This window comes from Pungitius pungitius, chromosome 8, assembly GCF_949316345.1.
Source record: "Pungitius pungitius chromosome 8, fPunPun2.1, whole genome shotgun sequence".
Taxonomy (NCBI): Eukaryota; Metazoa; Chordata; class Actinopteri; order Perciformes; family Gasterosteidae; genus Pungitius; species Pungitius pungitius.
Genome location: NC_084907.1, coordinates 19,124,104 through 19,141,648, shown reverse-complemented (window position 1 = coordinate 19,141,648; position 17,545 = coordinate 19,124,104). Strand labels below are relative to the sequence as shown.

The following is a 17,545-nucleotide window of genomic DNA, read 5'->3' as shown; positions in this document are numbered from 1 at the left end:
TCCATGGGCCTACGAATACTACCACTACAAGCCCGTATTGTCATTTTCCCTAAAGCTGTATGTGTGCAAATATATAGTAAGAAGGACCATATGAAAGCTATCACAATATAATCCAACAGCATGGGCATTTCCTATCCATAGGATATTATTGTGATGCACACCAGCTGAAGAGAAAGCCAGAAGGCCTTTTTATTTGGTCTGTCTGTCTGGTTGCACTCATCAATGTGGCCAGATGAACAAAATGCAGTGTGCTGATGGCTCGGGCAGAAGTATCTCACTTCCAATGTGGATCAATGGCCATCGCCTTGAGACACAGACAGCATTCTATTTGGGATGATAGCTCGGGGGACAAACAAGATGGGGAAGGTAATACAAAATAGAAATACCCTGAACAGTTATACCCAGACACTGTCATGGGAATAACATCTAAATTGATTTCTTCACAATGCTCATGTTAACCTTACATTCTAGCAGGAGGGTTTTCTATACTGGATACTTAAGGGAAGGAACTTAACCGTTTTGCCCACTTGTGTATACTTGTTGCTATGTCACAGTGACTTGCTAAACAGTCATCTACTGTTGTGAGTATTACGCATTTGGGGCCTGGAAGGGACATTTTGATAATTCCCAATAAATCCTGGTTTGATAGCCTGAACTATACTACAGGTCACAAACATTTGCCTCTATTGCTTTTGCAATAGGAAACACCTGCTAATCTTCCTGGCACTGTTTGCCCAGCATGCATGGCACTCAGATTTCCCCTGCCTAAGTGAATATGATAGTGTTGAATCTTAATGAGGCATGCCCTCCGGGGGAGATATGTCTCCTCCTGGTCCAAAGAGCGTGTCCTTCACTCGCCGTGCTTGTTTGACCTTGTGTCTCTCATTTCCATTCCAGAGGACTAAGCAGCTCCTTGGCTGAGGGTTGAATTGGGAGAATCCGTTTAAAAAAATCCTTAAAAAAAAACCCCACCTTTGTCATTAACCTAGACGAAAAGACTCAGCAGAGTGCTATTTCCAACTGTATATTGCATCTGTGTAGTAATATACCAAGAATGACAACACAACTACATAAAACATGATGTAAGGGAAATGTACACTACACTATTCTGACAGTAGAAAACAATCATAAATGATCAACGTTGAGCTAATTTCCTCGTTTTAATCCATTTGTTCTTTGTATAATTATGTAAGCTTAATAGTGTTTTGTTTTTGTTTATGTCTGATTTAGTCCTAAGAAACCAGACAGCAATTAAAACATTGTGTGTGCTTCAATGCTTTACATTTTGCCTCTAATTTACACTTCTGCTGTTATAACAGCGATTTAGAGGAAGTTCACAAATAGGACAGGTCTCTGTGTTTCTGTTACAACTTCACAAGGATGATTTCTTACCGGTAAACGTTAATGATCACGTCTGCAAATGAATGCATGATGTCTCATTGCTTGACATTGTTAGTGAAACAAAGTGAAAACACTAATTAGGTGTAATTAAACATACTGGGATAAAAGCTGTGAACACGTACAGAGGCATATCAAATTACCACCTCATCCCAACTATAACAAAGACAGATAAATACAATCAATAGTTGGTTTGTTATTGATAACAATCTTATTATTACAATAAAATTCATGTGGAATACTGCCGGCTTTGCAGCGATGTGATTTCAGTGAGGTAACAACCTGTCCTCATTTTACACCACGGGTCATTGATAGGCGGTGGATCTGGACCCAGACGCCATTGTTTCAGGACCCTGAACCTACGATCAATAGATAATTAAAAATGATTCAGTTCTGACGGAGCGCTTCTTTTTCAACCGCCATGTTCAGCGGTACATGAAACAAGCTGACCAATTACAAAGTAAATCACCTCACTTAATAACACTCGTCAAATACACGTATCCGATTAGCTTACCAGGTCTAGTGAGATTCACGCAGCAGGAGAGAGAGACAGAGTATTAATAATACAGGATTCAGAAGTTATTTCCCATGACGTTCTGCGAATAGAAAGACCAGCCACTTTGACCGTGGAACGGACAGATTCTCAAATGTTAATGCTCCCCGCGGGCAGTTTAAAAAACGCACGTCTCATGTTCAGAGACAGTGACGATTATAAAAAGTGGCGTGAAGCTTCAGTATGAGACAAAGAGCAAATATTTGGAGAAAATGCAACCCCTCACATCCGAAAAGAAGGCACACAAAGAGTTTACACAAATGGCACGTACTAGAAGATGACAAGAATATAATAAAAATCTCCGTTTTTGAGATGAATATAAAGCTGTGGTACAATTCAGTTGAATAAATTTTCTAAAATTTTAAGTCATATTAGTCTAAATCTTTTTATTTATTATTATTTAATTTAGCTCACAATGTACATGTACTATTTTTAGGTTATTTATTATTATTCATCCTGTTATTATTATTCATTCATTATTCATTCAAACGGATGATAATATTGTTGAGAGTTGATTAGATTAAACTTTTTCATAAAACAATTGCCAGGCTGCTTACATTTTTATGGCAAAAAAGCATTACTTTATTATGATATTGCGGACATTTTCATGAGGAAAATCTCAATAAATGGACTTTGCAAAATGTTTAGTTGGATACCTCTGTTTTAATGTTGCTTGTCCTCGGGCTGACCCAACCGGATATCACGTGACATCCACTCCCGCTCGCTTCATCACTACATTGTAGCCCTAGTGGCCAACGCGGGTATTTCTCTCTTATTTCACAGGTAAACAAAACGCGTAGAAACGAAACCCGACCTCCAAGATTGTCACTCAGCGGGGGCAACAAAACACTCCAAGTACTATTCAAAATGAGTCTCGACTGGCCTGGCTGTGGCCCCCGGATTAACCAACTTGTTGGTCTCCAATGCCAGCTCTTCTCCAGCAGTGAAAAGGAGCGGATACAACGGGAACCATAACTATTGACTGAAATGCATGTCCTCTGTGGAGATCGCCATGCAATCCTCCAGCATGGAGGCGCCGCGCAGGGTCCATATCAGAGGTAAGGATAAACTGTCCAAATGTTTCATCAATGTGATATGTTACATCGCTAAGCAAGAGACAGCCTTTGTGTTTGCCGAACACAACCAAGTAATGCAACGTAAACTGAACATCCAATCGGATTCAGAGCTTCCAATATCAGCTGTGTCAACGTCAGCAGTGCAAAAGAGGCCAAAAAAGACCTTTTGGGAAATTTGATTAAAAAAGAATACAGCTTTTCCCAATAATGATCTTATCATATCTTATTCCAATAGAAAGGTCTTCAGAAAATAAAGTAAGTGCCTCCTTTTTAAAATGTACATAATTTATATATATAATTTTCCAGCTTACTCCACTTTTATGTAACCAGATTAACAAAAAATAAAATGCATCCCATTATTTAAGTTGATGACATCATAAAATATAAAAATGTAAGGTTTATTTGAAAGCGCCAATAGAGGTTTCAAGGGTATACACTTATATTTGATTATATCTGATATATTCTTTTTTAAACAAGTTTATTAGCTTTGTGTGTATTGTCTGATTACTGCCATGTGCTGACAGCAATATTTCTTTTTCTTTTTCTGTTTTTTTCCTGGTGCACTTTTGCACGTGTTGTAGCTGTGAATATGATGTTCTCTGCTGGTGCGCTGACACCCAGATGTCTCTCCATTCTTTGTTCCTTTGGTCATCGGTGCTCTGGGTTTTATTTGTGTGTCGTGTGTCTGCCTAACTAATGTACACTATGATTTAGGCTATATTTTTTTTCGCAATATATGCATTATATAGACATGTTAATATGCCATTGTGATTGCTCACTTCCCTCTCTGGCAAATGTGCGTGTCACTTGAAATAGCGTGTGAACTACGCTCTACTTCGACAAACCGGTTATGAAACAAATACTTGATATGAGGGTCTCATCAAAAAGTGCTGCCGGTTCAAAAAAAGTATGCATTAAGAAACGCAGGTTGCTCCGGCCTGTCAGAGATGTTGCTTGAACCGCTGGGTTCAAGCAACATCTCGTGGCAAAACTCGTGGCAAAACTTTTCAGTCAGCGTGTAGGCAGGGCAAATGCTCTAGTTTTCCTTCCCTAGGACCAAACTTTAGAAAGGGTCACTGCTTGATGCTGTGTGTGGGCAGGTATGGACCGATGGCAACAGTCTTTGTCTCTGGCAGAAAGCCTGAAGGCCGGGCTGCTGTTGTGAACTCTCCATAAAAAAAACTTGGAGAGACTACATGAATTTTCATCTGATCTCCACTGAAAAGATGCCAGTACAATCTGTTACTGGTTATTATTATTAGACCTGTGCACAAAACAAATGTACTAATATACTTGAATATTAAATTGTACACATAATCTGTACACACAGTTACCAAAAACCTACTCAACGATTAAACACAATAATGTAATGCAATGCTATACACGGACACAAAGTGTGAAATACATTGCACTGTGTTCAGTATATGTGCAAAAAAAAACAACCTTTGCACTTCTTGGTTTTGACGTTGGTGCTTTTTAAGCCTGCAAGGTGTGCCGTGTCTTCTTGACCTGTCGTGTGATGGACCCATTCTGACAGCAGCACACTGCTCACCCTCCATCCCCGTTGTGCCACCATATAAAGGTCATGAAAACAAATTACTGAAAGTGTACCTCCGGATTTATGTAATGTATGATAGGTGGATGGGGGAATGGTACAGGAGACAGAAACTTACTATCCGTCCCACAAGTGGGGAAACAACAGAGAGCTGAGACGGTTCCAGCTGTGTCGAAACACTGCGATGATAAAGGCTCTCTGCTCAACGGGAAAGTGTACCGCCTGAGATCCCCCTGTGAGGCTGATCCGTGATTACATTGGCGTCGCTGGTTAGGGCCTGTAGTCGCCACGCCTCAGCGAAACAAACGTGTGGGGGGGGTGAGGTGAGGAGAACGGTAAAGCAGCCGAGAAATAAATTGTCATTATAGCTCACTGTCTGACAATCAGACTGTCGAGTCATTTTTAGCTGACGACTGTGTCGGTGGTTGACGGTCACGGCGCGCTCTGACAGTGATGTATTGTGTACCCACAAGTGTGTCTGTTCATTTGTTGCGAAGGCTGGCGCGTGGCAGCAGGGCGCTGCCGGGTTTCACTACGTGCTGTTTGCCGCATAGTTGCAGACGGTGGAGAAAGGGTATCTGCAGGCTGATCTTTATTCTTTGCTTCTCCGTTTGCTTGCTGCAACTGTGTCTATCGACGTGTCATTTCCCCTCGACTTAAAGCGATCGATCGATAATCCGCTGTGTCTTTTTGTTCATGGGAAACGGGTGTTTGCTGTGCAGATGTTTTTGAGGCCGAGTTACAGTGTCATGGTGACGCTGGGATCCTTGTCCAGCTCCAATGGGTGTTAATTGTAAGGTGACATTTGCAGTGACTCGAGCCCGTAACGATTAAAACACTGCAAAGCCCCCACAGCTAAAGCAGTGTGCCCTTTTCCTCAGATCATGTTTTGCTATTCATAGTGATTAATGTTCATGAATGTGATGAAGTGCGAAGAGGTGTCAAAGAGGAGCGGCCGTTTTTTTACTAAAAGCTCCCCAAAAGTAATCACCCGTCTTCTAGATCAGTGCTTGAGTTGAGATAACCTCGGAGGTCCCCAATGCAAGTTTTTTTTTTTTTTTAAACAACAGGGCCCGACATCTCCTGCACAAGTCTGGTTTGGTGAACAAAGTTGTCCTTGGTGTCCGGCGCGGTGAGGACGTTGGCGGTCTCTGTGTCTGCGAGGTCGGCACAGCTCGATGGAAGTTTGCGATTGCACAGCACCGAGGGAGCAGGACCCGGTCCTCGTTACATATTCATACCGTGTTACTTACTGCTCTGCCTGAAATAGAGTAGAACCTCCCTCCACAGCATGCCTCCAACGTTTCTGGATGGAGCTAAGAAGTGGATAAAAGTGAATAAGGAAAAAGCACCACTTCTGTTTCTGATACCCAAGCACCTTTTTAAGGAAAAACACCCTTAGAACTTGCACAAGCAGGGAGAGAGAGAAATCCCTTGATTTTCCACACAGGCACAGAATTTGAGGATGATCTTCACAGGACGCCGTCGCAGGGTGCCTGTCGCACAGACTGGCGGCTCCCAAAAAAGTACTTTTCACAAGCGTGGTAAAACCGACTAATACACAAACACTTGCATGCATTCATTTACGGCAACAATAAGGCACCCAGAGACACTTTGTTACACACAAACTCATTCCCGCACGCCAGCTCAGTAAAACTGCACCACGGTGAGTTCTATCAGATGTGAGAAAACAACGGACGGGAGCGGCTCATTGAGGAGGAAAAAAAAAAAAGTCGCTATTGCTCCCTTTGCATGTTCCTTCCCTACTTTGGCAAGAGCGCCGGGAGATTGATGTGTCCGTCCTCTTCACAGCTCCTGCGACGGCTCATCGAGGCACCGCGCTCCGCGAAACTAGCCAAATTCCCAAATGATGAACGTACACTAGTGCGTCTGCAGGGAGAGGAAATCTCATATCGGCCGAGACAGGAGGTTGATATTGAAAATCATTTGGAATTTTGCCAGCCACGATATTGGGAATCTTTATTCTAATTGCGTGAATGTTTAAATGTGCTGTTCTGATAAATCCTCTGTGCCACAAAGGGAATTGTTGGTGTGCTCGCTGCATCTGCGTGTTTGTGTACCCGTGAGTCATTTTCCCACTCGCCTTGCGCTCTTGTTGATTGCTTGTTTACGCGAGCAAAGGCTCAGTGTTAACATATCATATGAATGAAACTCTGACAACATATCAAATTTTCATGAGTATTTGTCAAAATATCAGTAACAATATGAAGGAATGAGAGACTGCAGATCGGTATAGAAAACAATTTTTATTTCTCATAAGGCTGATCTGTAATCTGTACTTATATCTACGGGGGGATACTTGTATGTTTTCGCAATAGTGACTACACGTTCCTCACTGTCCTTTTGAATACATCGTCTCCATCTGGGTCTTGAGAGCCAGATCAACACGGCAAACGCAGTCAAGCTCTCGCCCATGACCACTTTCCACAGCAGAAATAGATAATAATTGTCAGATTATGCTCTTGTTTTTCCGCTGCTGTTTTATGTGCCTTCTGTGTCTGAGTGGGAAGCTCGGAGCTTGGTGTCAGTGCTGCTTTCTTGTGTGAGGCAGTTCTGTACAGTTTTTTCCTCATCTTTACAGAAACTACAAGTGTTTTCTGGCTTGACCAAAGGACATCTGCCGAGTGACCAAAGTGACCTGTAGTCATTTTTATGACTGCTTTTTTTCCAAAGCAGGCATATTCTGCAAGCAGTCCTATACACCCAACGACAGCCTCTGTATAAGTATATTCAGTCGGTGATCAATATTCCTCCATGGCGCACAATCTCCTAATAGAGGCTTACATATATTTTTCAGCTTCTTGGATCTGTCATTTTATATGTGATGTATTTATATATGTATTTATACACACATTATCTTACACACAAAGAAAATAGGTGCTCATGAATTTACATCGGCCATGCCCACGAATAAAAGTCCACGTCCTTTGCGAAGGTTGCCGGCGAGGCCCCCGAGGACCCCGGAGCCTCTCAATGATTCTCCATTAACCCGTCGTGGGCCACCAGAAGTCTCTGTCAATGTCAATCCATTATTTTCAACCTCTGTGACGTCCCACCGAGGCCTTCCACCTGCAGCGGCGAGTCCAACACGAATGCCTTCCACACAGAAATAAAAGGAAATCAAGGTAACCCCCCCCCCCCCCCCCCCAAAAAAAACCCCACCCCCGGTTTGCCCTCAGTTCTGTGGATCCAATATGTTCAGTCTCATGTAAGCTGCTAAACCGGTTTACCTTCAGGCAGTGCGAATGTCTTCAAATAATGTTTTAACAACCTCTAAATAACCCCTGCTAAGCTGCTTCAGTTTTGCAGAGGGGGACCGAGGGACGAAAACACCGAGAGACAGAGAGAGAAACGGAGAGAGCGAGCGCGGGTCGGAAACTGGCCACAGCCGCGTGGAAGAGGAGAGTCACCAACATGGGGCTCATTGATCAAACAGGGGGATTAGTCTGGTTTCAAATCCTTGGCACCACGCGAGCAAAGCCTGTTTTATCTGGGTGGATATCCTTTCTGTGGTCCCAGGTAATCCAGTCAGCAGACGTGGATGTAATAGTTTTTTTAGTCCGTTTCGGCAGGAGGAGAAAGGGGTAGATGAAGGGGAGAGCCTGGCACGCGGCCCTGCAGCGGGAGCCCTCTGTTAGGTCCTGGGATGGATCTGCAACACAGAGGAGGAGGAAGAGGAAGAGGAGAGGAGAGAGAAAAACACGCCACACTTAGACGGAACAGAGGCATGAAAGTGTGCGAGGATTACACCCAGAGGAATTGTTCCGTTTGCGTGTTAGAAAAACAAACCGTGGGAGGCTTTGTACAAGCCGCGTCTCACCTCCTGGTTCCCGCCGCCGCTAAAAACAGACAGTTTACACGGGGTGGAAACGGCACCGAAAATGGAGGTGTGTTTGACATTTATAGGTGTACCGGGGTATTTCAGGGAAGCTCCCTGTACAAAAAACACCCTTGTGTGTTTCCATGCTGTGTATGTCTGAGTCACGGATTGGTATTTTTCACTTCATCTCAGACCATTTTAGTCCTCCCCCACCCCCCCACCCCCTCCATCACACCCACAAAACAAGCTCGCCAGTCACAGCAGAGGATCTCCTCGTCTTAGCCGTCTCTGGTTAGGGACTCGCATTCAACCCTCGGGGGCTGCTAACCGACCGTCCTGCTCTTCAGCGTCCTGCTCGGGGCCTTTATCAAAAAGGATGCGTGCAATTTCTTCAACGGCCGCAGTCCCTTACCTCGTTAGCGCCATCAAGGCGGCCAAAACCACTACGGAACCTCAACCTCGCTTTCCTTTTCGACGCGTCCCCCTTTCGACGGTGTTCCCTGAACACTGCGGGTGCTAATTAGAAATCCCATAATCCTGTTCAATTAAGAAACACAGCGGTGACATTTTCCCGCGGGCTCGGCAGGTGGCGGCCAGGTGTGTGGATTTGATTGCCGGGGACGCTGCTCGAGACTTTGTTAGCTGCTGCATGGAAGGAATCTCAAAGCTCCAATATGTTGGACATGCTGGCGAGAGAGCCAACGGATTTTATTGACCATTTTCCCTCTGGTGGAATAATGAGCATCTGTATTTGAGACTACTCGGAGGACCAATCATGAAAGCAGGAGACTCACTGCTGTTTTAATTTTTTGTGGTTAATATTGCTTCCGCGTTGTGCGTGTCTGGAGACATAATGCAGTGCAGTTGTTGGGAGACTGTAATTGCTTTGACATATTCATTTGATACACTACAAAAGGTTTTCATTCAAGCAAGCTATTTAGGTCATACATCGGTTTCCTTGCCAATGGGGTTGAACTTTTTTCAACATTTTTTTAATGAAAATCAATATGGAGCTTTCCAGAATCAAATGTAATTTGCAGCTCTGCCTTTTCTCCTTCTTGGCGGTGATCATGCTCTCAGTCCCCTTTGGTGTCAGGGTCAGTCAATACCTCAAAACCTTTTCAAATATTTCAAAGACATTATATTTTGTAAAGGAGTGCAGATATAGGTTTTATTTATGGTGGAGATGAAGGATTATTTCCCCATATACCTCTGCTGTGTGACAAACGTGACCTCTCATTCCAATCCGCATACGCATATTTATTAGAAACCACTGATGGCTGAATGATCCATTACATTCGTATCGTAATGTTTTAGCAGGATTGCAAATGTTTGAACGTGCTGATTTGGTCTTGTGTTGGATAATAGACAGCGAACAAGGGAACCATCTCTGCAAATAAGTGGAACACCGCTGGCAGATTCTTCTTCTATCTTTTGAAGACCAAATGACTGATTACGACTGTCAAAGTGAGCTGTGCTGAGGAAGCACTAAGAAGTACTGACGCATTCTCCCTTGTGGACCGTAGTCTTTGCAGTACAGCTGTTCATTTGTATGCTCTAAATAACTTCTCAGATTTAACATGTGGATTCCCCCTCCACCCCCCACCCATGATCCTTAAACACATTAATCCCCGGGCTCATCTGTATCATCTACTTTAGGAGGTCATATTAAAACGTTGGAGCAGAGAATGACCTCTGTCACATGGGGAGCCAATCCACCGGAGGGTTGTTAGTGGAAGAAGAGGGGTTGTATGCAAATGCTTTCATTTCAGCCCATGTGTTTGAGAGAAAGAATAAAAGTTCCTGCCTTTTTTTTCTTTCTTCATATGAACAGTGCATCAGGTAGCAGCGGATTGCTCGAGGATTTTGCTGCCGATCCCGTCTTTGCTGGCAACCCGAGCCGTACGCGTTCTAATTTGCCGGCTGCATTAAATTGCAATTTACTCAGACTTCGGTTAGTCAAAAGGAGCCAAGGACAACTGCCGTAGCAAAATAATTTAGTGCAAACAACCCGTCTCGTTTTTGTTGCTGAACAAATGAGTCATGCCCGCTACGAACACCTCCTCCAACAGAACGACAAACTGAAGGCTCAAGACAGCAAAATACATCAAGATCCATTTAATAGGACATTGACAGTAAGAAAAATAGATCACCACCATCTAGAAAAATACATTAGTTGGACATTCTGGCCATTCTTGGCATCTCTGACTTAAAAAACGTGTTAAACTGTCCGTGACATGGCCGCTTGGAGTTCATTTTGATCAATTGCAGAGATAAATTAGATGGCGATGTCTGCTGGCAGGTCACTTTGGCTCTGAAACAGTGTGCTTTTCTGCCTAAAATAATGGACATGTGCGTCTCTGAACAGCAAGTAAATGATGTTGGACTGAATGGGACCCGACGTGAAGTGTTCACTTGAGTCCGACGCTTTGCACTCCTTAATCTGAACAAATTAGACATTCTGAAGCAGAAATGCTGGCGAGTGAAAGCAACTACTGTACACGAGTAATTTTGCAGCGTGACATAGACTGAAGAAAAGCCATTAAAATGCATCGAATGCCTGTTGTGGGCTGTGTTACGACATCCCCGCCCTGATCAAAAATTCATATTCACTCGAGCGCACGACGGTGAGGTTTTCACACAAATACGTCCTCTCACTAAGAGTGGAGAAAGATGCTTCATTGCAGCCCACTCTTTCTGCCCGACTCTGTTAAGGTGTATGCTTGTTTTGGAGGGAGCAGGAACGGTTTAATCTACTTAGCGAGTGGAGCGGCTAATGCAGAATCTATGGTGGGCGAGTTATTTTTGCAAGGTGCTCCCTCGCTGTTTCATTGTGCCTTCCACAAACAAAAATGGCCTTATTTCTTATCTTGTTTCTCGTGTATATTATAGTTGTAGATAATGTATCTCTCGCTGAAGCTTTTCACCGAAGAAAGCGTGCAGGTGAAATGAAATGGCGGCGTATTCATAAAGCAAACCATAATAAACAATGTTGTGTGCTTTCTGGCCGTTTGACGTAACACATACAAATGAGGCAATTTGGCTTGAGAGGCAGGTGAATGAGGAATGTTGATTAAAAAAAAAAAAGAAAGCAAAAAGGGAGCAGAGTGCAGGATAAAAGGCCTTTCATGTGGGCTTGGTGGCTTTGCTGAGTGCTGATAGCTGCTTCAACAAGAGTCCCAGAGGGGGATCGGGATATCAAGTGGCCTCTGATAAGACTCCACACAACGAAAAAAGGGAAGAGGGCCTGCCCGGGGGTCTCGCGCACATGTGGGAGCCCACCACACCAACACACATGTGAAACCCATGGGTTCATGCAAAAGCAAGTGCACTCACACACACACACACACACACACACTCACACACAGAGGAGCATGTAGCATGTCACAGATTAGTGCCTAATGGGATTGGCAGAGCAGAGCAAGTCCCTGTAATCAAGCCCACACAGTGGCCAATAGCACAAACAGGACGTGGAACAAAGGAGGCGATGAAAGGAGGAGCCATTACACTGTTCACCGACAGCAGGGTTCTGCTGAGGGTGTGTGTGTGTGTTGCTGTGAGTAATCCATGAGCTGCAGCACATGCATGTTCACCCGTCAACGTACGGATGCATTTTAAAAAACGTGACACTGATTCGTCTGAACGTTCAGCAACTTCCTCTTTTTTTTTTTATCTATGCGAGGGCCGTCTGTGCCAGGTGATAAATATTTACAGTGGGGGGCGGTGCGTTCAGTATTTGTGTCACGCCTGCCTAATCATGCACAGCATGTAAACACACACTTGATTATTTCGCGCTGAGTATTTGGGTTAATGGGAAGTCATTGAACATGAGTTGGTCCAACTGCTGCAGACGTCCTCTCCGACACTTAAGTGCAGTACAGTGATGTGAGAGAGACGGTAAAAACAAAGAATAGCTTGAGAAAAAGACTAACCTTTACAGAAGCAAGAATGCAGCTCAATTTCTGTTGACCCATCCTCTGCATTTTGCTTCCAGAAGCTAAAAAGGGGAGTATGGCTGGGTATTCTGCAAAGAGAGGGTCAAGAAATTATGGTCACGTGTGTATTGGGTAGAAAAGCAGGTTCCGGGCATGACCTTTTCGCCCTTTTAAGGCTTTGATAATATCATTTTACACATAGATATGTATCGATGCTCCTACTCCATTCATGTGCAGAAATGTACAACCTTGGTTGATGTCTAATAATCTGTTTTAGAAAAACGATCGTTATTTCCCGTTTGATTGTTTCAAATTGTGCAAAGGCCTGAATAGAGAATTAGAGATGCATTCTTTAGATTCAGCACTACGCGCCTTACCTCGACAGGATGGCAAGAGCCCTTTCGATCAACTTCTCCCTGAACATTTTTGGCCTGTGGTGGCTGTGAAGGGGCTCAGTGAAAGCTTTATGTCTATCTGAGGCCATATAAATCTGCAGAACAGCCTTGGGAGGCCCCCCCTGTGGTCTAACCTTCACTGGCGGTTCATCCCTTCCCTATCATTGCTAAAGTCTCGTATTCTCACTCATTGTCACCAAGCACTACGAGGAGAAGGGGGGGCGGGTGCCGATTGCAGGCAGTGGGGATCAATTAAATGCATCCAAATCGGGCAATCAACCTGTCCCAGTGCCGGACAGCTTCCTTCGAGGACTTAACTCCCTTCATTACTTTTGCATGCCGCTTTTGCAGTCAGTTTAGAGAGCCGGGAGGCAGTGGAGAAGCGGAGCGGCGGTTAACTTTATCACTGAGCGGAGTGTGGCCTGAGGCAGAGCCCACCTGTTTGTTTACCGCCTGCTTTATGTTTGTTCTTTACTACCGTGGGCCCTTAGATAGGTTGCTTACACCGAACACGGTCCACCTTGTTGTACAGAGAGCGTAGATGCTCTGTGCTCCCTGAGTATTCGCGTTACACCGTGACACCCGTTAGCCCACGCGTTCGACACTGTGCATGTTTGACTGTTAAAGTTTAATTAAAGAATTACGGAGGCAATTGGTAGAAAAGCTTTGCAGAAGCATTTAATCAACCTATTAAACTCTTGTTATCTCTAGCGATTTCCTTAGTTCAAGTCCTAAGAGTGAAGTGAAATCTCGCAGGCTTTTTGGCATATACTGTCTAAAAGTGTCCTTCTGTGCACATGGGAATATGCAAGTGTGTACATTAGGGCAGCGGCAGCTAATCGATTAAAGTAATTATGAAAATAGTTGGCAACAGATTTGATCATCGATTGGTTGGGTTAATGTTGTGATACACGACGTGGGCAATGTCTCCCTTATGGGCAGCGAAGCAGTCTTCCTCTGCTCTACTTTGGCTGTGCAGCAAGCATTCGAAGAGCGTGCGAGGCACCGGCGATGAATAACTCTTGAGAAAAGGCCGTCCCACATTTACATTTTCCTATTAAAGAACATACGCAATGGACCGAATTAACTCCGGCCTGTAGGTTAAGGATCGCGGTATTGAGCTGCCCGCTTAGACGTCAGCTGACAGGAAGTAAACGTGAACCCAAGCGGTCGCCATGCAAAGGCGATTCTGTTGAAGCGTCCTCTGAAGATACAGAGGATTTTGAATATTTCACACTATCAGTCAGAGTGAATCTAAAGTGAAACTGTACACTATTTGATCAAACATAATAATTATGATAAACATACAAATCATTTAAAGAGATTTTCAAAACAAAGTGCTTAAGAAGGCATTCTACCCATTATTTTGTAAGATACTACAAAATGTGCATTAATATTTCATATTTGTATGTATTCATACACATATATGACGCATGTGCAGATACACTACCCTCGTTTTTGGTACATAGATTCATCTCTTAAATGTAGTAAAAGAGCATTGCATAATAAAAATGAAAAATAAAAGATGTTTGTTTTTTATCCAAATAAAATACTAGTGTGTCACTTCTATGTGCATGCAGAATCGCCATGTGTGTGTGTGTGGGAGTGGATGCTAGTGCCTGATTTTAAATGCATTTGTAAGTGTATGCGAGGTCTCACTCTTGTGGTCTTGATTTTGTTCCCAGAGGAGCACATCCATCCAGAGTTGTCAGGCAGTGTCTTACACTCTTCTCCCTCCAGACATGGCTCCATCTCACACCACCATTTCCCAATCACAATGGACGCTGCGGAAGTTGAGCACAGATACAAAACAAAGCAAGTTAGTTCATCACGTAGACTCACTTTCATGCATGTACACTGATACAAAAAAAGATATTACTATAATATATACTAAATAAAAGGAAAAAAAGAAAGCTAAAGGTGTAATTCCAGAAAGAGCAGTGAAAATGAACCAAACAATGATAATGTTGTGTAATTAACAAACTCAGCAACTGCAGTTTAAGGAAACCTCCCAAGCAAACACAATTTGCTTATCCTACCTATCTAACATGCACACATGCACACACATGGATAAGCACCCACACCATCATGAGGAACTCCAGAGGAACAGGAAGTCTCTAAATGGCTCTTTTCCCTCTCTTTTGGCCTTAGAGCAATGTATCGTTGCTGCATGGGTACTTTTGCTGTTGACAATAATGTCTTGTACCAACAGAAATGACTCAGTTTTGATATAGCTACATGGCATGTAGGGGAGCGATCTAATTTTTAATCAAAACTAATTGCCTCTCATTACCTTCAGCTGAGTTCTTCCTCTAGCTATCTGACATAAACAAATATGTTCTCATCGAGATCTCCCTCCCTTCTCTTTTACTCTACTCATTTCTCTGGGGGTAGTATGTGTGTGTTTTTCTATAAGAACATTTTAATCTTGAAAAATGTGTTAGATGATAGTTTATAAACACCGTTCAAGCTATCGAAGTTCTTTTTGGACCCAAAAGGAAGTTCAACTCCAATGAGGAAATGCGCTTTCCTATTCTTCTGCATGCATATAGATTTAATTTATTAAAAAAAAAAGCTGTACTTCTTGTGACAGCAAATAAAGCAAAATTCACTTTTTTGTTGAATCCAACTCTCTTTGAATCCACCTTTTTTGAAAGTCAAGTTATGATTTTCTTTTTTATAAACACAGTATTTATAGAACCTTTTGTGTTTATCATCCTACCCAGTATATGGTTGGTGTCAGAAAACGTGAAAAGAGGGCGAATTTTCTTAACGTTTCCTTTTAACGTTCAGAATATATGTGGACGGCTGAATGTTACTATTTAAAGCTGTGCCATTTTATTGTCCAAACCAGTTTTTTTTCTCCAAAACTATCATTTCCCCTCTAGCCTGTGTTGCCAAGGTTACAGGCCAACCACCAATCAATTGTGAGTACGAGTGACATGCCGTCTCCGAGTGATGAAAGAAGACTGTTAAAGTGCAGTCCCTCACAGCACAGAGCTTGCTGTTGCCCTGTCGGAGAAACACACACACACACACACACACACACACACACACACACACACACACACACACACACACACACACACACAGTGGACACAGAACGACACCCCACTGCTACTTATTGAACTGGAGGCATTTTCTGACTTCTTGCCTCGCTTCTCCCTCCATGAGCCCGAGGATACTGAAACGCCACGATGAGAGCATCCACTGAGGCCTGCAAACCCGCCTCTTGGCTGCCCCCACGGCTGTTTACCTCATCCACTAATTACCACACGTTGGTCTCGCACCGTGCTCCCTCGTCTTGCCCCTGTCTTCATTCATGGGCCAAATATGCAGTCCACACCTGCACCTTGCTGCTGTGCCGTGACACCAGCACTCTGTGAAGCGCCTTTTTCTCTTGCAGAGCGAAAAGAGATTTTTTTTTCATTATACCAGCCACTAAGGAGGCTTAATATTCAACAATTTGAATGCAGAATCTCCTTGTGATTTAAAAAGGCAAATTGATACCTGCAAAGCAAAATCGAATCCCTTCAAATGGAGCGAGAGAGTAAGCCGGAGAGGGGAGGAAAAGAGGAAGCAAAAGCAGGAATCGTCTCACGCGAGTCACTGAAACATGAGCGCTGAGAGCGGCTTTGCTTGAAAGGTGAATGATGTTTATTTTCCAGAACTAAATCCAGCTCTCACACTAGGTGCCCTGTAATCTGTGTGCACAAAGCATGGATAGGTCATACATAAGGAGAGTGGAGGAAACTTCTGCATCACAGGGGCAGGGAGAGGTTTTTTTAAATTCATTAATTATTTCGGCCAATATTAAATTCTTGTTACACATTTTTCCATCAGGGCAGAATATTTTTCTCTTGATGGCAGTGGTGGAAAAAGTAGGGGTCTAATGTGAACACAGATACTTGATGTCTGCGGCTGTACTGTGGGACGGGACATCTGCCTCTGACCTTCATCACTGGGAGATGGAGCCGCTTCCGGGCCGAGATCCATGCATCACTCTCTGCTGACCGCTGACCTCCAACAGTGGCTTCAACTACTCCCAGTGCAACCGTCAGCACACAAGGTGTGACCTTTGTTCCAACATCAGCAAAACATGATTCTTCCTGTGTGTCTGCTGGCGAGAGCACGGGGGGAAAGGGACAAACCGCTGTGCCAACTAACCCCACTGGTCGACTATTCATTTTCAGATCGATCCCGTTTTCAAGCTGAAAGGCTTTGGTGTGATTTTAAAGCACCAGTTAACATGACGTTCACACGTTGCCATGTCTACTGTATTCTAAGATAACAGACGGGCTCGGAACAATCAGAAAACAAGAGCAGGGAGAGTGCTTGATTAAAGAAGTTGGCCGTGTAGCTGGCTAGAGTCTCTGTCTCTTTTGGACGGACAAAGAAACCCGAGAGTGGGACTTGAATTGATTAAAAAACATGAAGCAATGGACCGTTTTACAAGTGCATCCGTCAGATCACAGGTGAGCGCGCGCCGTGATGGATTGAACTCGCTGACACGTTCCTGCCAGGTAGTAGAATGTTTGAACACCTTGACTGATGAGGATGTGAATTGATTTCTGTCTGCGTGGAGAATTGTGAATGTGTGGGGCTCGATGAATAGTTAATGCTTTTTAACGTGCAGAGCCCTGCACAGCGCTAGCTGGACTTAAATGAATTATAGCAAAACATGGCTCCAATGATGTCACCCCTCAGTGTCTATATTTGACGAGTCACTTAAATCAACCAGGATTTGGGCTTTGAATTCTCATGCCGTTTTGTTTGATTTAAAGTTTGCACG

At 43.7% G+C, this 17,545-nt stretch overlaps 1 protein-coding gene across 2 annotated transcripts in view; it reads right to left on the bottom strand.

Moving 5' to 3' along the window:
- Positions 1–7,765: 7,765 nt before the first annotated feature.
- The window catches only part of LOC119229804 (chemokine-like protein TAFA-1), an 88,291-nt gene continuing 78,511 nt past the window's right edge, over positions 7,766–17,545 (bottom strand). Inside the window, exons 4-6 of one of the 2 annotated variants that reach the window (XR_005121651.2) lie at positions 14,413–14,537; positions 12,356–12,447; positions 7,766–8,255 (exon numbers count right to left, since the gene is read on the bottom strand). Coding sequence is in view for 1 of the 2 variants with exons in the window: in XM_037490527.2 (XP_037346424.1) it covers positions 8,238–8,255; positions 14,413–14,537 (143 nt within the window). In the remaining variant the exon portion in view is untranslated. The remainder of the gene's footprint in view (positions 8,256–12,355; positions 12,448–14,412; positions 14,538–17,545) is intronic. The other variant, XM_037490527.2, reaches the window with a different exon arrangement.